This window comes from Haliaeetus leucocephalus, unplaced genomic scaffold, assembly GCF_000737465.1.
Source record: "Haliaeetus leucocephalus isolate CR32 unplaced genomic scaffold, Haliaeetus_leucocephalus-4.0 Scaffold656, whole genome shotgun sequence".
Lineage (NCBI taxonomy): Eukaryota > Metazoa > Chordata > Aves > Accipitriformes > Accipitridae > Haliaeetus > Haliaeetus leucocephalus.
In genome coordinates, this window is record NW_010973092.1 from 18938117 (window position 1) to 18963467 (window position 25351).

At 47.5% G+C, this 25351-nt stretch overlaps 1 protein-coding gene across 1 annotated transcript in view; it reads left to right on the forward strand.

Annotated features, from left to right (window-relative positions):
* The window catches only part of FGF18 (fibroblast growth factor 18), a 73082-nt gene that overhangs the window by 34010 nt on the left and 13721 nt on the right, over positions 1-25351 (forward strand). Inside the window, exon 4 of the mRNA XM_010579153.1 lies at positions 20048-20154. Within this exon, the coding sequence (XP_010577455.1) occupies positions 20048-20154 (107 nt within the window). The remainder of the gene's footprint in view (positions 1-20047; positions 20155-25351) is intronic.

Here is a 25351-nt window from a genome sequence, read left to right on the forward strand (position 1 = left end):
CATTCAGAAACCTGCTTTTCTTCCCAGGAACCAGGTATGTGCAAAGGGGCTGTCCGTCCTGGTGCAGCTCAGCCCGATACCCCGCGTGAACTGTGATTTGCTTTATAATTTATTCCGCTGAACCATCAGGATGGCTGTTTCCTATTTAAACGATGTATCGCTGCCTCTAGTCTCTTCCCATTACAGTTTTGACATGACAACAAGACAAATAATTTTTTTAAAAGACCTTTTATCTTCTAAACCATTTATTTTCACTTACTTAGCCCAGGGGCAGAGCTGACCTCAGCGTAAGGGATGATCATTCACCATGGCAGCTGTACAGTCATATGGGTCCTGGGGACTGGCCTGAGCTGGAGAAGCCTTCGCCGTCCAGCTGCTGTGTTGTGGCTCTGGTCTTTTTTCCCCCTTCTTGCTCAACATCCCCTGATTGCTTTTTTTTAATTTTAATATTTTATTTTTTTCCCTTAAAATGTCTCCGCTTCTCATCTGCAGTGGGGCAGCGGCAAAGTTTTCCTTGGAAAGCAGACGCGGGGATGAACTGAAGGGCGAGAGCCGGCTCGCTGCTTTGTTGAACCACGCGCGAGGCGGCCGGAGCTCCGGGCTGCGCTGGGCAGTGAGGAGCCTCGGCTGCCCTCACCTTCCCGGCGACTCTGAAAGGTTCGGCAGCCATTTGAAATGCGCTGTAAGCATCTTACACGAACCATCTGTACATTTAAGACACTTTTAGTTTTTGTTCTGCCGTGTTCTGCGCCTGTGTCAGGGTCGGGGAAAGCTCTGCTTAGGCGGGATGAGAAGTTTGGGAAGAAAAATCCAAGCCTTTTGCTTTTGGATTCGTGGCAAACCTATTTCAAATGATGTATTTGTTGCCAATTTCCTTTACTTTTGGTTTTGATACCTGCTACTCCAAACTCCCGCTGCGGCCAGCTTCACACCTGAAGTTCAGCTCTTTCTGCAGTGGTCTCTGTTTTGTACCTGTAGTAACAGCAGCAGCAGTTGTTTATTCTTCCTCTGACACTACAGTGATTTTTTATTTCCCTACTATTGGACCTTGAGATAGCTTAGAGAGCCTTGACTTTCATGGAGGAAAAAACCAAACAAACCATCTTTTAGCTCTGTGTCCAAACTTCAGGTCTCCATAATCACCGATCAGGGTTTGGAAAACCTAGGCCTGTCTGTCAGTAAATATTAGGGACCCAGAAATAACAAGGAGAAGTAATTTAGAGGTCTGCTGATAATTTGTCATTTTTAATTTCTGTGTGGAGTGGAAAGTGAGCTACAAAGTGAAAAATCTTTATTTTCATGCAAGTCATAAAAGGGTTTTTGTTAACAGTTTGTGTGTGTATATAATTCTGTGCTGTGATTTAAGTGTTCCCATTAGAAATGCAGAATAAGAAATAGGATCCCATCTGTGAGCAATTTAAGAGGAAGTGAGACAATGGAGTCGATTGCTGCTTCAGTTTAGATAATCAATACAAATATTATTAGTATAGTGATTTATCTTCTGAGACACTTTATGAAAATGTGAATGCCAGACCCTGAAGACAGGTCAATATGATATTATCTGTTCCTGCCTTGCTGTGATTACGTTTTTTTCCCATGAAGCTCAAGCAGCTGCTTTGCTGAATGTTCTTCCCTGGCTGTGATGAAATAACGCAGAAACAAAGTTAGGGCTTCCCTTTCTCCTCCGTGACTCTGAAAACACACTGTGCATATCAGTACAAAGACTACTTTTATCTGAAATTGGTACCTGGGGACTGCTGGGTGGATACCGGGAGGTTATCTTTAAGGTTCCTTCCAACCCAAATCATTCTATGTTTTTATGATTTATGATGAAGTTCTGGAAGAAGTTTGCATAATTTTAAATGTATTTCTAGGCCGTGAGTGATTCTGTGCACAAATGCTATTGTGGTATCTGAGGTTTTCCCATATCTAAGCATTCGGCCAGCCGTGAATTCAAGTCCATTCTTGGGATGCAATTAAAAGTACCCTGTGAATTGGCAAATAGTCTATATTTGTGAAAGGGTTTTTTGATTGCTTTTACTTTGGAGAGGGGGGAAGGAAAACATCGTCAACAAATTGTCTGGTAAATTTTGGCTTTGGTGTACATTACCGTGCATGTTGTCAGGAGGCTGCTGAGATTTGTCCTTCATGAGAAACGTTTGGGGGAAATTAAAAATGTAAATAAATCTATTAAGAACATGCCTAATTAGAGACAGGGGGGGAAATTCAAAGCTTGGTATGTAAAAAGCACACTTCTGCTGGAAGATAACATGGGATCTTGCCAGGCTGCTGTTTGAGAGACCTAAAGTCAGTAGCTTGCTTTGCTGGAGACTTCATGCTGGTCTGGAGCATCTCCTGCACTCCACGTTGCCCAGGTTAGGTGGTGGGACACTGAGGCTGGACTCTAAACAGGGGAAAGAGAAGGACCTTTGCTCCTCATGTATAACAAAGTGGCACGAATTTCATCCTCTCAATCTCCTCGTGTGTTCCTCCCTCATCTCCAAAACAAGGTTTGCACCATTCTCTCACCTTGTATGTGTGCTGTCAGGATAAAAGCATTGCAAATGGAGAGATTGCACTGCCGAAGAGACGGTGGTAATGGAGACCACATTGGTAGCCTGGTTGGAAGTAATTATTTGGTGTTTTTAGATGCTGTGAGACCATTCCTGTTTTCAGGTTGGGGTTTCCTCAAGAAAGGTGTTAGACTTTATAGAAAAATAAGGCACTTTAATCGCTCAGATTTCACCTCAGCTCTTTTAAAAACCAGATAGTCAGGAATTTCCGCAGCTGCGAGGTGGAGCACAGCAAACATTAACAACGCCAGTAGCATTGCGTGGCCGTCTGGAAGAGGAGGGAAGAGCCCGGTCCCCTACAAAACGGCACCGAGCCTCAGGCTCAGCGGAAAGGTGAAAAATAATGAAGCTCCGAAGAAGAGAAACTGCTGATGCATGACGCTTGGAAATCTGGAAGAGTCCAAAAAGTGAGCTGAAAATACCCCCCAAAAAATGACTATCTGTGGCTTGAACGAAATAGTGTCCGATCAGCATTCAGAAACCGCTGAATTCAGGCCGTTCCAATACTGGCATTTTCCAGACTGCTTGCCAGTCGGATGCAGAGGAGAACACGTGTAGAGCGTCTGCGGTCTCAGCGCTCGCAAGAAGGGGAAGGCGAGCTGGAAGTTAAGGGAGTGAGAAGGCCCCGTAAAAAAAACCCTATTTTTTTCTTACTGTGAGGAAGAGAGGGGGTATTGGGGTTGGAGGGAGATGGTCGCGTGGCTGCACTCTGTAAGCATCCCTTTTAATGAGCTGTGCCAGCAATAAATAGTGCACGCTTTGGTCCCCGATGAATTTTAAGTATTTTCAGAATGCCCGTAACAGACAATTCATGCTTTTATGGTGACGTAGGAGCTGAGACCTTCTAAATGTCTCCCGAGCTTTGTGTCCCTGACTTTGCTGTAGTCACTTTGGGGATGTGCCTGTCCTTTGCTGATGCTGCCTGGAGTAGTTGAGCTTGAAGAATCACTGGGTAATGTTCAGATTTATTCTACCCTCATCTCTGAGAGCTGAAATGAGTGCCTGAAAGGCCTTCTCCTCCTCTGTGCTCACAGCTGCCAAAAAGGGCGCCTTTCTTCCCAGAGCAATAAGAAAAAACCCCTGCCATCTGCCGTGACCCTGCCGCCTTCTAGCTGTAACGAGTTTTGGTTCTTCTCCAACAAGCAGTTTCCCAGTGATCACAACTGGATGGCAGCTGTGCTGGCCCCAGGTAGAGCTGTGGAGAGGAGCACTTGTTCTCTGACACTGCTCGGCTGCTTCTGTTCCTCGTTCAAGAGCTGGGCTGGTGGGATGGAGGAGGAGCAGATGTTGCGCCTGAGCAGCGTGATGGTGACACAAGCCGTTCGCGTTTGAGCATATGGTAGGCGACATACGCTTGGGATCCTGGCTTCAAGTTGGCGTGGCTGGTATGGTTTGGTTTCTACCGATGTTCTCAAGTGCTTTTGGAAGGACAAGCAGAAGAGGAAACGGGTGGTCAGATGTGGGAGGGGAGCTCTAGCAGCAGGGGACATCACCTACGGCTGCTGGAGGTGGTGAAGACCTTGGTGTGGAGAAGCAGCAGGAAAGGGCTAAGAATAGGATGGCATGTCAACACCAGATAAATCTAAAAAAACATCATGTCTAACTGGCCTCAATGCTTGGCCAGGGACAGCCATGAGGCTCCCAGTGTGTCCATGCCCCGCCGTGTGGTATGGGCATCACCGCAAAACCCTTGTTACTGCTCTGGCAGATTTTTGCAGGGGTGAGTGCTGAAGCAGACTGAGGGGTGCTTTGGGTTCCTAGTGTCACATCACACGTTGTGTCAAGGCAGAGGGTGAACTCTGCAGCTGCTGAAAGCTGGTCTTGTCCTGTTGGGATCAGTGACATTGTCCCAGGTTCCAGCAGCAAAGGAGCTTGCCTAAAGGTAACTTCAGTATAAATCCCAAATAATGTTTTTGCTGGTTGCATGGAGGGATCACAGGGCTGGAGCTCTGTTACAACTGAGGCCCAATTATCCTCTTTCTTACACTCATGAAACTCCACCAACGTTAGCAGAGCCATTCCTGGAGCTCCTGTGTGTGACTGAAAGGAGATTAAGTGCCCAGCAGTGCCTCCCATTCCTCCTGTGTCTTGCACCTTTGTTAAGACCTTGCATTTCAAACCATTTTAGCCGGTGGGAGGCAAATCAAAGCTGTTAGGTTTTAGCCGGTGACAATGGTAGGGTGCTGCGTGGTGTGCCCAGCCCCTTGCCTTTGTGCAACATTTGCTCAGCAGTGATCCTTGCTTTATTTCATTTGCTTCTGCATCTGCATTTGTAACCATTTTTTTCAAGTTTCTGACTGGTGAGTCATTACGAGTAAATAGGCAAAAGGATATTGACTTTACACCTATTAATTTGGGGGTGCTAACAAGCAAATGTCAGAGCTGTATAGTTACTGGGTAAATTGTTCCACCTGGGAGGACTGGAGGAGAGGAGATAAAAAGCATTGCAGATAAACTGCACTTTTGTTTCTAGCTACTTGCCTTGGTTCTTCTTGCAACCATAATGAGTTTGGGTGAACATTTGATGGTCACTATTGCTGGAACCTGTTCTGAGCTTCACCAGGATTTTCTAGTGCTGGAACTATTCGACCTGTGTGGGTACGAGATGAAGCTAAGATCCTAATTAGAAGATGCTAAATATGTTCGCTCGGAAGTGAGGTGCCCTTTACGGCGGGCTGGTGGAACAAACCCTTCTTCCTGCGGCATATGCGAGTGTGGGGCGGCGGATGAGTCAGGATGCGTGTCGCTGCCGGTGCTCGCATGCTGCGTGTGCTGCACTCGGGAGGGGAGTTAGAGACATGTAGTAGCTTTAATATAGCTAGTACAGGTACCGACAGCAGCAGACATCAGCGGTGTGGGGTGCCCGTTAGGTGAACATGAATCAGTGCGGCTCCGTGGACTGTGGCTGCAGGGACAGCTCATGGTCGTGGCCATGGGCAGCTCGCTCCTGCTGAGGTCTGCTCTCAGTTTCGCTGGTGCTGGGCCCAAGTCAGCTGAGGATGTGCCTGTCCCTCTCCAGCCACAGCTCTGATGCAGTGACCATGCACCCTTAGGTGTGCTGAAATCAAGACAAGGATGTCGGCTTTCTTGGGAAGAGCAACCAGAGGATGAGCTGGATGACCTCTGGAGAGCCTTCCCAGCCTAAATTATTTTGTGATTCGGTGAGTGTCTTTCAACACTGATTGTCAGAAAGGAACTGGCAGATAAAGTCATCAATGACCCTTTGCTTTGAAGGCACTGGTTCTCCTTTGGAGCCATTCAGCGGGACCCTTAGGAAGTGTCTTTTCGTGGTTTGTCCCTCCCTTTTCTTGTGATTTTTGTATTGAGATTTTTAAGAATCTACATTACTTAAAAAATTGGATGTAGACAAAGTTTTCCATTCTACCACTTTAGTCCTTCTGCCCTTTCCTTTGGCTTGGGGTGACTCACTTATGTCTGTAAAGATGGTACCATCTGCACAAGGGTATATAAACTGTAGTTTATCTTAAAAGGTGCGTGCTGCAGAGTGGAGAGGCACACTTTGTACCAGTGCAATAACCAGTTATCATCTCTACTCCTTTCTGGACATGAATCTGGTTTACTGTGTGCTTTGAGTGGAAGGAAGGAGTCCCCAGTCCTGCTGTATCCCATGTCAGGCTCCCTTTCGCCAGCTCCTGCTCTGCGGCTGTGACTTCCAGCCTCACTCTTCCTCCTTGGTGCCTGACCTGCCTGCAGCCAGTATCTGTCTCTCAGCAGGAGGAATCTGAGGAAACGCAGCAAACTTCAGCTCCTGGGGCTAAATTGTTGTGCTCTGTAACAGCAAACTGTGTTGAACTAATTGACAACCAGCTTTAAATGTACCCTGATCAAGCAAATACATTGATTTATTTTTTCCTCTCTTGCCGAGTGTTAAGCGGCTTCCAGCTTGGTTTCCTCCCCAAGAACTGGATAACTCATCTATTGTGTAGTAAAACTGATGGGCAGTTTTGACCTCTATACAATCCTTTCAGTATGTTGAGGGAGGAAGGAGTTTCTTATACTCGTATGAATGTTTGACCACCTAAAAAAAGCAAAACAAAAAAAGCCCAACCCAAAACCACACACAACAACAAAAGATGATCCATTTTCTCTGGATGTCTTTGAAAGAAGCTTAGTTTAGAGACAGACTGAAGAGAAAGGCTATTGATTTTGTTTGACCTCCAAACAGACTGCGGTCAGTATATTTTCCCTGTTGGAAGCGGTTCAGGGCCCTGAATTTCCATGTCAGCGTTTGTATTCTGAAGTGCACTGGAGCTTTTGCTGCTTCTTCAATAAATATCAAGCTGTAGGGAAAGGTAGTGCTTTTATATATATGTATTTCCCTCTGGATCTGCCCTACCTTTCTTTTTCTTTCTTATATAACTCGGTCGTGTTGCTGATTAAGCATTTACAAGTCCTCTTCACTGAACATCATGCAGGTTAGTGGCTTAAGCTGGGACTACAGGCAAGTTTTGTAATCGCTGTCTTGCTTTTTCCAGTGTTGAGCCGGGTCCTTTCCCAGCCTCTTGCCTGCACCAGCACCCGTTGCCATACCTGGTGCGAGGAGAGAGACGCCTTCCTGTACACAGTAATAAACCCTCTAAAAAATACCGTCCCCTCTTCTACCCTGATTATTCTCAACCTCTACATAGGAAAGCCTTCCTGGTTTGTGCTTAGTCTCCTGCAGTGAAACAGAATATTCTGTTTGGTGGCTCCTGTAGTTCTGGAAACGCACTGCTCGGTACAGGTTTGCATAGTTTTGTAGATGTTCTTGTAAAATGGCTCATGACAACTGATGTGTCCTTTCTCTGGCAAACGCCTATCAAAGAGTGGCTTCAAGGGATGGAAATACCTGTAGGATGTGTTGATTGTCAGGTTTCTAAACAAACTTCTCGGAGCTCCTTTGAGATGAGGAGTACCAGTCGGCATCTCTCCACGCCGAGGTGTTGACTGCATTATCTCCTCCTAATTTAACAATAATGCTTCACATGGCGTGTTTTTGGTTTGTATGCTTCCGCCCACTTTGTGGCAAATTCAACACAGCAAGTTTGCTGCTGTCGGCACATCAAAGGGCCTGATAAACAGGCCGTGGTGTAATCAAGCTGTAGGCAGAGGGTTGCTGATGTTGGATACCAGTTGCTGAGCTCCCCTGTTGGCTTTGGCAGCATGAGCTTCATTTCTAACTCGCATGGACAGACGTTCCTCTTGGTCCTAATGCTGTGACCCCCTCTTTAGAGAAAGGGTTGGTCTTCATTGCCATTGCCAGCCTCACGTCTGCTTCTAGATGTGTTTTGGGGCAGGGTGGAGGCTGCTGGTACGGATGCGTGAGAGCCTGCGACGTAGGTGGTCTGCTGACAATTATACAGCGTCAGTTTCTAACTTAAGCGCTTAATTTCCCAGACAATAATAGCCCACTGCATCCCTAAAAAATAATGGTGGAAGATGTATTTGTGCAGCCTGTGCCAAGTCAAGCTGAGGTTGCAGCCTGTGTTGGGTGTGTAACTCTAGTGACTCGCCGGAGCAAGACTTTAAGGGTTTCCTAGAACTTTTCTTGCTGTCTTTAGCCCCAACCCCCCTCTCCCTAAATCTGAATATTCAATTAGATTAACCCTTTGCAAATGGCTCAGCAAACGCCTCCGAGAGTGGTGAGAAAGAGAGACCTGTAACTGTTAAACCTCTGCACAAACATGAAGGCAAGGAGCCGGTGGATGGAGACCGTGGAAGGTGATGGCCTTGCTCCCGGCCATCCGCAGCCCCGGGCAGGGCGTGAGCCTGCCCAGTGCTGCCCAGCAGAGCCCAGCACCGTTCGCCCTGCGCGGCCCCGTGGCTGGAGCTGCTGGAGGTCGGTCCCGTGGGTGCTGCCTGTCGGCCTCCCCACCTGCCCAGCCACACTAGGTGCTCATGTCTACCCTGGGTACTGGCGCTGCTAATTACCCCTCGGCTCCAGTTCCCAAGGCCTGCATGGGGAGTGGTCCCCCCCGTTTGCACTGGGCCATTGGGCAGAAGAGGGCAACACAGAGGGGCTGCCATGCTGTCTGGGATGATTTAGTAATAATTATTACTAACACAGCAATAATATTCATCAACCTGCTACTTGTCTTGGGAGTAAGTAGTCCTGGGCTTGCAGTCTGAGCACAGACTGGTCTGTTTAGGTATTACCCACCTCAAGGTTATCATGAAGCTTTCCTGATTAATAAGCAGAAAGATTTGCTAGAGCCCTGAACAGCAGCTGATATATCAGTAAAACATGTCGTTTGAAAGGTAGGTAACCTCTGGGAAAGCAGCAATGCTATATGTTACCATACTGCAATAGCTTCCATAGGTGGTCTCCGGTACATTGTGATGGTGGATCAGGAATATGACAGTTTCTTGTTAATGATCTAAATCAAAAACTAAGCACGCGTAGAAAAGCAAAGACGTCCTTGTGTTTTAAGTGCCTGTAATCTGTTTCTAAGAGCTGGGTACCAAATTATCCCTTTGATTCTCAAAGGTAATTGTACCTCTTAATTAGCTGGAGAAAAAATCCCCACAGCCTGAGATCTTGCTATATAAATTATAATTAACCCCTTGGCACTGGAAGTTGAGATTTCCTGCCCCCGAGCACAAATGCAAAACGCATTAGCAGCACTTAACGTCAGGCACTCTCGCCCACCGCAGCCGAGGGGTCAGCTTGCTACCCCATAAATACTGCTGCACTCCCAAGTCCAGTAGGAAAATGGCAGGGAAGCCGCGGAAACCCGAGGGGAAGCACTAAATACACCATTTGGGGATGTTTGACCTGCTTACTTTTCAGAGCTTCAAATGCCCCAGTAGGAAGGACAACACAGAAAAAAACCCCAAACCTCACCAAACCCCCCAAAAACCCCAGACCCCGGTGAGGAGATGGGAGCGATGAGAGGGAGCGGTTTTGTTAGCCGACATGGCTGGTTGCCTCGCCGTGAGAATGGCTCTCGGCGCTCCCGCCTCGCGCACCTCCGGCGAAATCATTGTCCGGTGCCAGACACACTTGGCGGTGCCTGTTGTACGCGAGAGCGCGCCGGCCGGGGGCCGCCGGCCACCCACGGCTGTCATTCACCAGCATCCTGCTTTTTTGTCTCCTCCTTTCATTCCCGCCTGTTGGGGGATGAGCTTTAACTCTTCGCACCGGAGGTGGACCTGCGGTGAAGCGCCAGGTCGGGGCGGCCGGAGGCCGGGAGGAGGGCAGCGCGGCGGCAAGGCTGGCGGCTGGCCTCGGCCTGCTCGCGCCTGCGGCTCGTCCCTTCCCGTCCCCTCATCTACAGAGGGTCTCCGCTCACTTCCTGAACTCGGTGCAGGGCCGGGCCCGGCGGGCACCCGGATTTAGGGAAAGCCGCCTGCTTTCCTCACCCGGAGCTTGCACAGAAGCTCCTTAGTTCAAGTTAGCCGGTTCCTTCGCTCCTTTGGGGTCCCGCAGGGAGAAATAACTCTTCTGCCGCGGGCCAGTCCCGGGGTGGCCGCAACTCTGCGGTGGGGTGTAAAGCCCTTGCGTACAGGGTGTTGTTTGCCAAGGGCTGTCCCTCGCTCCCTGGGTTGTGTGGCACGTCCTCAGGCTCCTTCGTGCCGGCGGCTCCTCCGGCAGCGGCAGCGGTCGTCCGAGCTGGGGTGGTGGCAGCAAGGGGGGGTGACTCGGCCACCTCGGCGGGTCTCTGAGGTGGCTCCGTCCCCCCGTGGCAGAGGTGAGGGGCAGCCCCGCTCCTCGGGCTTGGCACGGCCACCAGGACCGCCTTGTAAATATTTCGAGTCCGCTACGTATAAATGGCGGTGGGGAATTTCCTTCTCCCATCTGCTCCAAAGACCGTAGAGAGAGGTAAAATAGGAGAGTAAGAAGGTGTCCCGGGGGGAGGAGAGATGTGCTCACTGGCACGGGGTAGCGAGTGCTGGAAGGAGGGCTCGTCCTTTGGGTTTTGTCCTTTGTCTGCACGTCTGAAGATTTTTAAAGTGACTTACGTGCTGATCAAGGAGCTGGCCAAAGAGCCCACCAACCTAAGCGACCTCTGTCTGTCCGTGTTCGGACGAGTACAGGCTGGGCACCTACAGCATCACCTGCCAGCGCGGCACCCACCGCCTCAGGGGACCGTCCCCTGTGCAGGTCCACGGGGCCACCGCCTCCGGGGTGGGGAGAGGAGGGGAGGACGCTCTGGTGCGGGGAGGAGAGAAAAGGGCTGAGAAAATCTTGGATGGAAACATGGGGCTGAGTCTGAGCTTTGTAGGTGACCTGGGTCTCTAAATAAACTGAAACTGGGATAAGTAACAAATAATATAATACAGATTTTACACTGTCAATGCTGATCCTCTGAATCCAGAATACCCCAAAATAATCTATTAGAGGTATTGCCTCTTTTCTTTGCTGCTCTTGTTTATAATGCCGTGGATGAGGACTGGCTTAGTTCTGTACTTGATTTACTTTTTATATTAAGATTTAACGTGGGATCTCCTTCTCTTAATCCAAGTGCTTATGGTTTGAATGCAGAATTATATTTGAGATTTTTAAAGTACCTTTATTAAAACATAAAACTAATTTTACAGTTCTGACAGGCCTTATTTAAGTACCCAGTGCCAGATGCCTTTTGTCCCAAATGACTCCAGGAAAAAAAAAACCAACCACCAACTTTAAAAACTTCTAATGCAATTAAAGTGCAGTAAAAGGCAAGTAAATAGTCTTACCTATGCTGTGGACTGGGGGTAATAGTTTAAGAAAAGCCTCGCACTGAATGTGTTTCCAAAAATAAATATACGAAACCAAAGGTGCTAAAGGCAGAGTTAATGTGATACCTGATTTTTTGTTGTTAATTCTGTTGCTGCTGCTCTGAGAATAGTTGAAAGAATTGTGCTAGGCCTGTAGGGAGAGACCTTTTCAAAGGGGCTGATGCAGAGGACCCTCCTCCAAGGTGCTTCACCTGAGGGACTTGCTTTGGCTGCAGTTGGTTCCAGAGGTTGTGTGTCCCCAGGTGCTATCGAAGGTCAGTTCTTGTCCATCTCTTTCAACCCTTACCCCAAAATAGTCACACTCTCATATTCTTATCTAAGAGTGACAGTTTTCTATACTTCATTTAATAATATGTTACCTTTTATTTGGCAAAAGCGAGCTTCAGGAGCAGGAGCTGATATCTTTGAAAAAGTCAGATATCTTTGAAATTGTGTTTGCATCCATTTGTAAGAGCAAGCCCTGTTTAAAATCTTAAAACATAGAGGAATTTTCCCCATGGGCCAGAACATTTTTTCTGGTAGGTTGCGCTGCTGCCTCTGCTCCTCTGGGCTCCAGAGCCACAAGAATCCCATTGAAAATACTGGAGCATCCTGCAACTTTATTTTCAGCATACTTTTTGCTTGCTGGAAGAAGGGAAAGTTACAAAGAGCCCCTTTGAGAAAATGCACGAGCATGCTTATATTCCTATGTGTAAAATTAATTGTCGTATTTTCAACTTTTACTGGCACGGAATAAGAAACCTGCTTGGTAGAACTTAACATCTTTGTATATCAGGCATGGCTGATAATCTTAATTCTACTAACACTGCAAATGCTTTATGCATTTATCCTGATTAGCCCCATTTTGGAGCACTTGCAAATACAGCAGTGGAGCCTGGACGGACTAACTTTTGGAGTATGGGAAACCATCATGTTGTTGGCATACAGGAAAGATTTTATGTGTTTGGGACTCCCTGGTAAGAGGATATGGTGGTGCTAACATCACACCTACTTCATTGCTGAGGATGAGCAGCCAACCACCAGGTTGCCCGAGAGAGGTGGGTGAGTGCTTCAGAGTAAACGTGGTCTGTCCTGTGCTTCTGGCCACAAATAAAGCAGCTTTGGAGAAGCAAGAGTACATGGGGTTCCCATAGTTGTCATTCTCTGCTTATTGTTATTTTTGTGTACATCAGTATTTTTATTGGGTTCAGCTGAGACTGGGAACAAGAAAGTCAAAATAACTTCGGCAGGGTTTGTTCATGCGGTAATTCTAACCCTCTGTGGGATGGGAAAGGTTCACGCTATTTCCAGACCCAAGAGACTCCAGTGCTTTGGATGTGTTTCAGCCAGGCGCTCAGGGCCAGGTTGTGAGGTCCTTGTCTGTTGGGCTTGACTATGTCAGTAGGAGTTTACTCAAATGAGAATGATCAAAGACATCAGGGTTTGGCCCTTTATTTTTCATTTTAGCTGCTTTTTCAAGCATAACAGAGCTTCTGAACTTTTTTGAGGCTCATCCTTCACTAATTCCAGACTCGGAGCCTGGCAGCTTGTCAAGCAGTTTTCCTGCCTCTGTAGAAATACTGTCCACTTGAGCTGTGTTTGGAGGCAGCAAGACACCCTGGTGAGATAGAGGAATTTCTGTGCTAACATTTTTAACGTTTCTCTTTCCAGGCCTACTTCTTAGTCATTGCGAGTTTGCAGGTGGCAAAGTTCAGTGCAGAATTTGTTCGCTGCCACTCCCTGCCCAGGCGTTTTTAAAGCACACAACCTATCGCCTCGAGTTTTACTGAATCTTGTCTAAATAAGCTTATTCACCATCATAGAAGCAACTGCCAAAATATTTTTAGTGTCTCTTATGGTGCATTATGTATAAAACATCTGCAAGAGGCCAAGTCTGATTCCCCACTGCTTAATCCTGTTTTCTTAGATCTGCAAATGGGTGCAAATGGCTCTGTGTCAGAATGACAGTATTTTACATTCATTTTTCACGTGGGTAAACGATGACCAGCACTGGGTAATGCAGGACTGGGCCAGTAATATGGTACTTATAATTTTCACATTGTCCTCAGATTTTTTTTTTTTTTTTCCACAGAATCACAGATTCAGGGATTTATTAAATTTTTATTTAAGTTGGGCGGAATCTCTAAGACCTACCTTGGTATTTATTCTGGCCTTATGTCAGCTAAGCTATCAAACAATTTTCACATGCATGGACTGATAAAAGACCTCAAACTGGTGAATTTTCATTTAAGCTTCTCCCAAGATGTGGTGAATAGAGTTAGTTTATGGGGATTGTGTCTGGAAGCTTTGACGTCCTTCAGAAGCCTGGGCAGTCCTGAGAAGAGTACTACTTTGTTTCAGGATCTCCTTTTTTCCTTGGTATTGCTATTCTGGCATAAGCAACACATCTCCTAGGGGGTGGGGAGGCAGGCTCTTCTGAGATGGTCCCGGAGATGCTTGGGGAACACCAGCAGCTCAGCATCGTTCCCCATGTTTTGTTAGCTGCCGCTGAACTGGTAGTGGAATTTTTTGGGTGGGCATCCCTACAGGTGAGATGACTGTCATGGTGTGACAGGCTTAAATAGTGGAGGTTTCACTAGTGTGCAAGCGATGTTTTATTACGCGAATATCTCAGTCGGTGCACCCCGTGGGGTTAACTGCTGCGGCAGTGCGTCATGCTTGCACATCTGTCCTGGGCTGGGTGCTCAGGCTGGCGTGGTTGGCACCAGTGTGGATATTTCCGCATGTCTTGGCCCCGTGTCACGTAGACGTGCCCAGTGAGCACCGAGGGGATAGCTCAGCATCCTGGAAATGGGACAGGACGCCTTCTCAGTTAGATGGTTGTTTGCAGAGGAGAGTGCCCAAAAGCATCTCCCGGAGGCTGAAGCTCGCTTCAGCTAGTGCAGAGGTGAAACCCAGAGGAAGGTGTCCCAGAGCGCGCCAGGAAGGGGAACATTAGCCCTTGTTTCTCTGTTAAAAGTGCTGTGATCCCGCGCTTTTGTCCACCGCGTCGAGCCCTAGGGGTGGTAGCAGGTAGGCAGGGTGAGGAGGCAGCCCTGCAGAGGGCTGGGGAAGGGGGGAACCTTCATGTCCAAAGCCGTGCTCCCCGCGCGTCCAACCGTGCGGCCGGTGGCAGAGGCGGGACCCTGAAGCCCCGTAGGGTCTTTATCGGCACTCGAGGGACTTCCGATGTGTGTCCAGTCCTTTGTGTGAAAGTATTTGCAGGATCAGGTTGCTGCAGTGTAAGTGCCTTTGAGGTCTTTGCTGCATTATAGATTTTCTTCTGATGTCTCCCATGCAAATATTTAACCTGTCTGGTTCCTGAGAGCTACTAAGGCTGTTACGCGGGTGGCAGGTTGTCTCTGCAGTCTTTCCTTTGTTCACACACAGCCTTCGGTCCTGCTCCCCATCCCGCCCCAAAATCAGGCAGGGAGAATGCCGCAGGGGACTTGGCCCGTGGCGTATATTGATGTGTTGATGCTCTGAGGGACTTATGTGCTCCAAATCGTGTCCTTTTCCCTAACCGCGTCAGCTGACCAAGTAAAAGATATGATGTTTAAAAGAAAACCTCATTTAGAGAAACAGCATTTTTAAAAGCCTGGGTGAAGCCTGGGTGTGCTGCTCCCTGTGCCGTCCCCCTGCTCTAACACTGGGTAGTTCCCTTGCTTGTGCGAAGTGGTGGCTTAAAAAAGAAAATACCTGGAGCCTGGATCTTAGAGCTGCTTTTACTCCTCCTCCCCATGACTATCCCTTTTAATAATTTGACATACATATCCTATGCTCACTCAAGACAGAGTCGATGAGCTAATTGCAGTGGTATGTGGGTCAGAGCGCTGCCCTTCTGAGCACCAGCCTTATTGATTTTGGTGGTTACTCCTGATTTGCACCTGAATAATTGAGGAGGGAGTTGGGTTGTATGGGTTATAACTATTTAAAATGATACACTTTGGAGTGCAAACAAAATGTGAGGATGCAGCCTAGATTCTCTCACTTGTTCATAGCCTGCGGGCTTTATTAGACCCTCCAGACTTTACCTAATTTTGGCGTTATTCCCTCATCATTACATCATGAATGTGAAGCGGAGACAGGGTCATTCTCTCCTATGTTGTGGTCATGTAAGGGATTCACGTGGTTCTGGTAAGGGGGTAGGCCATGTTTGAACAGGTTTCAACTATTTTAAGCACCCTTGGCCATGCTGGGGTTCACACTGGAAGATTCAGTCTTACCGGAGAGTAAGATGCGATATATGCTGTGAACTATGGAAAGGCGCTTTGTCTCGGTTCATAGCACCAGAGTAACTAAATTGGAAAGCCGCTCTCTATCACAGACGCTGTGGTCCCAACCTCAGTGTATCTGTACATCCTTCCTTTTCCTTAACTGGAAGTGGTTTCAAGTGCTCAGAATGGTTTCCCTGACTTTGTAAGTGCATCAGAAAAAAAGTGCAATAAAAGTGACAAAAATCTCAGTCCTCTCTGAGACCCTTTTCCCCAGGAAATTAGCTGGCCTACTTCAAGATGCTCATGGGCAGCATAAGCAGCTGTAGTTTCTTTCTCTCTGCAGTTCCTTTTGCAGGATTTTTACCTGGGCGGGGAACAAAAAAAAAAAAGCGCAATGGTGGATAGACTCAAAGTATCCAGTCCTCCTGCACCTTCCTTGTGTTTTCCCCTTTATCTCTTTATTTATCTGAAACTGGCTGGCGCTTAGGATTTTGTGATAGGTACATGTAAACCTTACACTTCTCAGGTGCCCTCTTCCTCCTTTCCTTCCCCATGCTTTTCTGGCTGCCGTCCTCCCACTCCCAGGAAATATTTGAAAGATAATTTGGCATATTTTCTGCCACCTTCACATATCTCCCTGACTTCATGTTTTCTTAGCTGGAAGATAGCTTTTCAACATATATATGTAATCCTTTTCACCTAGACATGTAAGGAATTCCAATCTCTTCCAGTGGGAGTTTTCAGGAAGGTTTAGGTTAAATGGGCCAATAAGGCAAAAGCATGTAGCAGAAGATCTCACCCTCTGAAGACATCTTTTCTCTTTCGCTTCCCCCCCCCTCCCCGAAAATATATCAGAATATCTAGCTGTCAAAGCATTTAAACAGTAATACCTGATCTGAAGGCTAGAGTGCAGGGCTTTTGAAAATAAAGATTGTAATCTCTGTACAGTGTATCCAGGGACTAATGGAGCTGGAAGTCAGGTGTCCTGAGCAGCAGACTGCTGTGGGGACACTGCTCCGGCTTGGTGGGACTTATTTTACCTGCGCTCTCAAGGGAAATTCTCTTGGATTTTCCCTGGTGCTTTCATTGTGGTCATAGCATCTTTATCATAGAGACAAGACAGTAAGCCAAGTCCAGTTTACATTAACTTAAATCCTGTTGGTGGTGACTGAGCTTTTCTCCTGCCGCGTGTGAGTGGGGTGGGGAGACCTCAGCAGCCCCTTCTGCGGGGCCGGCCTCCGTCCCCCAGAAACTCTCGTTGCGGCACTCAGGGCTGGGATTCATCCCAGCTGATGTTAACTGACAGATGTGTTGTCCAAGGTCCCTGTCTGGGCTCCTGAAAGAATTTAGGGAGATGCCTGTTGTAAAAAGGAGAATCAGCTGTAAGGGGTGCCTTAGGCTGGAAGCCAACTGGGTTATGAACCCAACCCTAAAGCTGCGCTGATCTCTCTTGTAGGAAAGGAGGTCAAGGATCCCTAGGAATAAGAACATGTTTCCAACATCCCAAGACTCAGATTTTTCAGAATTGGGTGTCTATGGGTGGCCTTAGCCTGTACTTCGGCAGCTAGGGTCACAGCAGGGAGCAGACAGCATCTGCTGAACCTCCTTCTCTCTGCTCCCTGCTCCTGGACGTTGGGTGCAGGATGATCTCTGGGGCTCACAAGCCTCCTCGGGGCATTAGGGTATGTATGCTGGTGTATTTACTGGTGTGGGTGTTGCACTGGATGCTTGCCCATCCACTGCTGCTCGGTCCGTGCTGGGCACTAGCCCGGGAGGGATCTCAGCACCGGCATAACCTTTACAGCCCACAGGAAAGGTGACTTCCATTTAGTTCTAAATTATGACATTATTTTATTAGATCTTTAAACTTTATTTAAATTCTTTATTTAAAGAGGGGGAGGAAGGTATCATATTTTAATTAGTAGCGGTGTCAAAGGAGACCTAGATTAATTATTTGAAATCACTCCATCCAGATGGTTTTAATTTTCACAGCAGGGAACCGGCATCTTTTTAAGGTGATATTTTTCAAATTAAAATCAGCTTGGATATTACTCATACTGGCTGCAGAGCGAGGGGGTGGGGAACGCAGGCCGGCGTGCCCCGTGTTTGTCCATCTGAGCGCAGGCTGCCGGTGGGGACCTGCGTTGGAGAGGTGTGGGCTGCCGGCTGTCCATCGGGACTGCAGCTCCAGGCTCTCGCATTGGAGTGTTTTATCAGTGTTAGCTCCTACTCTGGCTGGCCAAAACCGGTGTCTATTATTCAGCGTTAGTCTTAGCAGCTTTAGTTGCAGCACTGGGACTGGAATGGACGGGGAATGCCTTGCAGCTTAGACGGGAACATGCCGTGTCCCGTTCTTGCCTGTGCGCAAGCTGCAGAGCCCTCGCTTGACCCCTTTGGTGGGTGGCCCTGGGTCCGTTTGCGTGCCTGGGTGGATTCGACACTGTAGATCTGTGGGTGACTCCTTGGCGCTCTGGGTGTTGGCCGTGGTTTTTGGGCCAATCTTTGGGACGTCTTGTGCTGGCTCCATAACCTTCCCTCGTGTGCAGGCTGCTGCTCTCCACCTCTGAGGTTGACCATTAGTCCTCTGCTTATGGGAGGGGAAAACCTTTCACGGTCACCTCTTTAAAGGTAGTCATACCTTTGGCTATTCCCTTGTCGGTTAATGCTGGATTGCATCTGGGCAGCTTCCCTGAACTTCTTGGAGCAGTGGGCATTCCCCAAGTTATCTACCGTGTTGGTGAGCCTCCCCTGGAAGACCTGTGTTTGACTCTGTGCCATCCTCCCCCGTCCTGGCTTGGCTCATCTTGATATCCTTACTATGACAGGATATTTCTGGTTCATGGGGCCCTTCCTCAATTAAGTGGTCACTGGTTTGGTACTAGCTTGGCAGGTGTGGAGAGAAAGCCTGCAGCATCCAGTTGTCTCTTGCAAGCTGCTCTCCATCACAGATACCCCCAAAACATGGTGCATTTCTGAAAGGCTTAGATAAATATCCATATTTATGCATGATTGCAAGTAATAGTCTGCTATAATGCAGGTATTAATCCACTTGCTGTCAGAAAGAAGTATTCTTTAAACATCCCCTGTGATAACAGGTTTAACAAACATATCTAAATAAATGTAAGCAGCTAGTACCTGGAAAACCCTGAACTTGCATATGTGACTGAGCTGCAAAGGGAGAACTCCGTTTAGGGCCCTTGTGAGTTAAAGGTTTGTGATATTTGCTGCAGAAGCCAAAAGCTGACTTTACAAGTGGGAAAAATATTAACGTGTTTAAATGAAACAAACTCCTATTTCTATCCCCATGGTAAATCCTTACAGTGAACATATTTGCTCTTAGAGGGTTTTAAAGTTTGAAATATGAATGCCAAAAAGAATGTGACTTTTTGCAGCACAGATCAAACATTCTCCAGAGTTTGGCAAAAGCTGTGTTTCTATGGTAAGGCTCGGGTCTTACAAGCATGAGTATTTCCAGAGCAGGACCGTGGATTTGCACTTGCTGACACTTACACATTCTTGCATTGTGTTTCGACCATGTCTCCTTTCTCCCCCTCCGTATCGGAGATGGATCTGAACCAAAATGTCCAGTCTGCCTGTTCCTGCCTCTCCAGGGAAATTCCTGGAATCTGAACCTCGAGCATGACTGGAATTCATGTTTAGATCAGAGACGGAATAAAAGGCTGAATTTGAATGTGTCTAGGTTTTCGAGATGATGCTGGCATGCTACACATCTGGGTGGCAGCTCGGCCACTTCTGCAAGTACAATTGTGTCAGGGCAGGTGGTTTATGAAGACGCAGCAGAAATCTGTCCTCTACCATGGCTCCTGGCAATGCTGCAAACCAGCTCTGGCCTCAATAAACGTGTGAGGCACTATGAGATTGGTCATATTTTTCCCAGCTAGAGCAGGAGTCATGGACCTGGACTGCCAGAAAGCAGTTAGTGACCTCCTGGGAACATAGCTAGACACACAGAGGACATCTGCAGGGCGGGCGTTCATCACGCAGAACAAGCAGCACTGGATTTCTCCCCTGCTAGCTGTTGTGGTGATCTTCAGGAGATCACCGCGATGTTTTGCACCACAGGCATGTGGCTGGACCACTTCTGTGCAGCGTTTGAGGGCTGCTGGCTGTGGGGAAAGGATTTTGATTCTTGTCATGCTAATCTTTTATCTTCATGGGAATAAAATCCATGTTGCTGCCCTCCAAGAACCTCCTGCAGCATGAAGGAGAGCATTAGCATTGAGCTCTGTGTTGCTGATGGGGTGGTGGGGTTGGTGTGGACGGATGGAGCGCACACGTGTGTACGCATACTCTGCACTAAACCGGCATTAAATCTGGAGCGTCCGCGCAGGAGTCGGCGGAGACGTGTCAGATCTGCAGCTGTGACCAAGCCCAGAGCTCAGCCCCTGGGCGGTTCCTCGGGTTGTTCCCTCTCAGAGCATCCCAGCGTGGTGTGGTTCAGGTAGAGGTAATGGGACAACGCGCTGATGAGCTTTGAATGCTTTGACTTAATGGGACCGCATTGGTAAATGCTTTTTTTTCTTCTTCCTTTACAAGCCCAGCTTCTAGTGGAAACAGACACTTTTGGCAGCCAAGTCCGGATCAAAGGGAAGGAGACAGACTTCTACCTTTGCATGAACAGGAAAGGCAAGCTAGTGGGGAAGGTAAGTGTTTCCTATTAATTCATTTGTAACGTGAGTGTTACCTTTAGCAGCCTCCTCAAGGCTGTAATGATGTGTTCAAGCTTTGCCTGTCAGCCTCAAATGAGAAGCAGGATGGAGGGGATGTGGGGTTTGCAAAGCAGCCCGAGCCCTTCCCGAGCCCTCCCCCGCGTCCGTAAAATCCAGCTCCGCAGCCAGCCCTGGGATTCTCTGACGGTGCGTCTGACGCGGGTGGGTTTGCGCTTTACGGTTGCGTTAAATTGACGTCAGATGTCATGTCGGCATCCCAGTGTTGTGGCCGCCTCCGCAATAACTTCGTTACTTGATCTTTCTTTGGAGGGAAATTCAAAATAAAAGGGAACGCGGAGCACTGTGCTGGGGAGGTAGGCAACACAAGGCTTCTTTCAGTGGTGAGCCAGGGGATGGTGTGGCACAGCTAATACTGGAATCCAAACGTCGTACTGGAACTGGGCGTCACAGTTCTAGCATTACAGGAATATTTTGTTACTTTGGATCCCAGCACAATGGAAACATGTAACAAGTTACAGTGTATTCACCCATCTAGCTTAACTTCTTTGCCGAAGTCATATTTTTTTATGTATTAACTTGTTTTTGTAACTTAGGCAGTTCTTCTGTATTGTTGGCGAACCTAGAAGCTTGCTAACTGGGCAGGAGCTTGCTCAAAGCTAAAATATTCCCAAAAAATAAATGTAAAAATATCTCAGCCCTCAAAGGCCCCTCCTCCACTGCTTGCACTTTGCACCACCAGAAATTAAAATCTGGCATCTTTGTGGTTGTGAAAAAGGGAAGCTGAGTTTTGTTTTGAGTCAACACAGCAAAAGCCACACGCCCAAACAGAAACCAGAAACCAAATTGCTCTGATGAAATATTATTTACTTTTGTGGTCCCGAGAGTGACACTTGCGGGACAAGTGCCTTCCCCGGAGGATCCCTCCTGCCACTTTTGTTTTCCTCGCGAGCAGTGCGGATGCTTCTGTCAAGACTAAGCCCAGATCTTTCGCAGGCAGCCGCTAGCCGTGGCAGCCTGCCTGATCCGCTGCGGAGCTGCTTTGGCGAGGCAGGCAGTGGCCGGGACGCTGCTCGAAATCGGTGGGGACCTGGAAATTGATGCTCTGGGGGGACTGGACCAAAGCAGCTGGTTCTCTCTGCTTCCTGCACTTCTGTGGTGTAATTACTGCTCTGAATGAGACACCATTGTCTGACCTTGGACAAGGAAATTCATTTTTTAACTGGATTTAGACCTCTCAGGATACACATGGATGCTTTTGAAGACTGCACTGAACACAAACCTGGCCTTTGATTTTTTTTTGGTTTTGGTTTTGGTCTTTTTTGGTGCCTTGGTTTTCCATCCTTTAAATGTGATAATAGCACTTTTCCCTGAAATGTTATAAGGATAATCTTGTTAATGTTTATGAGGTGCTGATACCACAGTAGTAGAGACCTTAGAAGCATTCAAATTAGATGGGGTAAAATGAGCATGAAAACTTACCTTTTTCTTTAATAGAGCTTACCCCAGGGTGGGTCAGCAGTGGTACACAGTGCAACCCACATCCTTTCCTGGTCTGCGCTGAGTGTCCAGGACCATCCTGGCAAAGTCAGAGGCTGTTTTTCAAAACATACAGTATATTTTGGCAAGATTCATCCCTTGATTTGGCTCATTGGGCACCAAGGCAGGACAGTTCTATAGCTTGTCACCTTTCATGAAGCGCAAAGCTTTTGTTTTTTTCTTGATGTGCTTTTCATAATGTTAAGTTGGCAAATGGTTTGTTATAAAAAAATAAATAAATCTATTCTTGTAAATGTGAGCCTTCCCACCCCAGGCTGCTGACAAGTTCACAAACCAGCTGACCTGAGCAGGAGGGGGTACGGAGCATGGCGTTTGGAAGGAAAATGTTCCAGACGCGTTGCCCATATTAACAGCTTCTCATGAGCAAAAAAAGAAAATAATAGCATGTCTTCTTGATACCAAAGAGTGTGGTTTTAATTAGTATCATAGTTTCAGCTCTTTTTGTGGCAAGAGTTTGAGGGAATGCTTTTTAGTTTGAATGCTCTAAACAGCTAGTAAACCCCAAGGAAAACATCAGATAAAAGTTACGCCTGGGCTTATACAAATATTTAAGTTCAGTCTGGGGGTGGAGGGGAATGAAACCCATAAACTGATTGTTTCACGGTCGCCCCAGTATGTTCATTTGGCAAGAGAGGAGCCATGGGACCAAACCGGGTCTTTTTCTCTGCTCATTTCCTATTGCCTTACACTGCATAATCCCTAACAATACCAGCATATGCCATCTGGCTTTGTTCTCCTCCTCAGTCAGCAGTTTTGGATCCCTCCCAGTTGAAAACCTGCTTTGAATTTAGTCCTTTTTGTTTCCCATAATCACCTACAAAGGGTATTACAGACCAGAGCAGGTTGTTGTTGTTCTCAGCTGGAACTGGTGATGAATGCAAGAGCTCCAGAGACTGGGCTTGCTCCCCACCTTGGAGCCGGTTGTGTTGCAGGCAAACATACTAACCCACAGGGCTGAGAAGAGCAGCATTAGCGTCTTTTTATTTATTTATCAGAAATTGCACCTATGCCAGCGTTTCTGACTGGAGGCCATCTGATGGAGCTTTCTCAGGAGCCCCAAATCTTGTGTTTTCTCCCTCGCTTGGTTGTTACCGCATGTGTGTTCACGGCCAACATTGGCCAAAGGGCTCGGAGTTGTTTTGGGCAGGCTTCTACCTTTATTTATTGTCACAGCGTGCAACTGCTGAGGTCACCGATGCTCTACGTGCTGCTTATGAAAATGGGAGACAGGGCAGGTGGTGTACAGGGAATGACCTTTCTGGTAAAGGTGACCAGCACCAGGGGAAAACAAATTGGATTGTGTTTCTTCGTTGATTCTTGGCGTTATGTTGAAGAAGGCCCAAGAAACATTTAATTTTATTTTTTTACTTCTGACTGTATTTTATTTTGCCTCTGGGTTTTTGGTGCCTCATGTATACACATGTAGAAATTGTAGGTCCTGAGTTTTCTGATTTTGCTGAAGTTTTCTATGGACCACTGAGCTTTATTGTAGAATCATAGAATAGTTTGAATTGGAAGGGACCTTTAAAGGTCATCTAGTCCAAGCCACCCTGCAATGAGCAGGGACATCTTCAACTCGATCAGGTTGCTCAGAGCCCCGTCCAACCTGACCTTGAATGTTTCCAGGGATGGGGCACCTACCACCTCTCTGGGCAACCTGTTCCAGTGTTTCACCACCCTCATCGTAAAAAATTTCTTCCTTATATCTAGTCTAAGTCTACCCTCTTTTAGTTTAAAACCATTACGCCTTGTCCTATCACAACAGGCCCTGGTAAAAGGTTTGTCCCCATCTTTATTGTAGGTCCCCTTTAAGTACTGAAAGGCTGCAATAAGGTGTCCCTGGAGCCTTCTCTTTTCCAGGCTTTATGGTGGAGTTATATTACAAGGAGAGAGATTAAAATATGAAAACTCAGAACAGGAATGCCAGGTGCTTTTCTTAAAAACTTTTTGTCTTTTTTAAATTTTTATTCCTGTATATTTATCTCAGGCTTCTTACAAACACAGGGGAGAAGGGGACTCTGAAAGGTTCAGCTCTCCTTCCAAGGAGGGGCATAATGTGACTTGTCCGCTTGTGACAAGGCACAATGTGACTGGCTACCTAGAACACAAGAACTCTGAATATTTGCAATAATTTGGTGCTAGGGGAGAGGAGGAGCTTATGGTGTCTTTGGAGGAGCTCTGAGTTTCTAACTGTGGTTCTGCTCGGGAATCCTTCTGTGTTTTTCTCTCTGCCTCAGCTTCTCTTATCTCTTGCATTGAGATAAGGATGTCAGTGCTAAGTGGGGACTTCATGTTTGTAGAAGGCTGTCAAAGGTAAGTCTTTTAAGTCTCTGGAGCAAGGAATAGTAGCCTGGGGTGTGAGCAGGTGGCTGTTAATTAGCTTGGCCACCTCTAACCACTCTTGCTGAGCCTGGCTTACAGCAAATTCATGCTCTCTAGAATTGCAGGGGGCTGCAGAGGTTTCCTTTCCCTGCCCTGTCCCACTCCTCTCGTCAGGAGAGCATTTGCAAGCAGTCAGTGATCTCTGTGAAGCTTAAACTGGGTCTGTCGGCACCATAACACGATGACCAAAGCCCTGCCCCTTCCTCTGTTTGTGCTGTTAGGGCTAGTGGCTGGAACGTGGTGATCAGAGCATCTCCCAATCCCCAGGCACCGTTGCCAGGGAATTTCCTGTGGTTCTCTACCAGCCACCCGTGGGATCACGCAGTCTGGTTGAGACTAGTGCTCAGGTTATAGCAGGTATCTGTAAGGAGAGTATTTTGCACTCCCAGCTATAAAGGGAGAGAACAGGCCTGTTTTTCTGGACTGACCAAGGGCAGAGGAGAGCGGACCTTGGCTTCCTGCAAAGCTGCCAAGTGGGAGGAGAGGAGACCGTGGCAAGGGAGACATCAGTTTTCAGAGCAAGATACAGCAACAGGGAAGGTAAGTAATGACTGGAAGGAATCCAGAAGATTTGAGAACAATGGGGAAAGAGCTAAGCTCCAAGCAATCCCACTAATGTTCTTCCATGGCATTAGGTGGGTTACATCTTTTCCAGATCTAGCAGCAGTATTGTTCCCTGTTGGTTTCATTTTGAGAACAGCTCCATCTCTCAGTGTGTTAAGTCACTCCTTCAGCTCTTCCAGGAAGGAGAAGCAGGCGGTGGGTGCTGGAGCTGTCTCCTCGGGGTGGGATGGGACTCAGAGTGCAGGTGGAGTTGGGACAGCGTGGCGACTGCCAGTTGGGTGCTGTGCTCCCATGTATATGCTGCTCCACGCAATATGGCTGTAATCGTGGTACTGCAAGTCTGCAGGAAGCTCCCGCGCTACTGTAAATGGGGGCAAGTCCTTCTCCTGAGGGAGGATGTGGCTACAGAGAAAAGTCCAGAAATAGGGGCAGAGTTAGAAAAGTGATAGACAGAATGGGGTCTATCACGGGTATCATCCCTGCCAGCTGTACTGAAAGTGAGAGCAGTAAAGTTGTATCCCGAGAAGTCACTGCTCATTATATCAGTTCAGCTCCTCCTAAGAATTCAAGCATGAGAGCATGCAATACTATACAATAGGTGATTTCCCACCAAATCCACATGCTGACTTGTACCATCTCCTTGGGTTTTCTTTCAAAAATCCTCAGT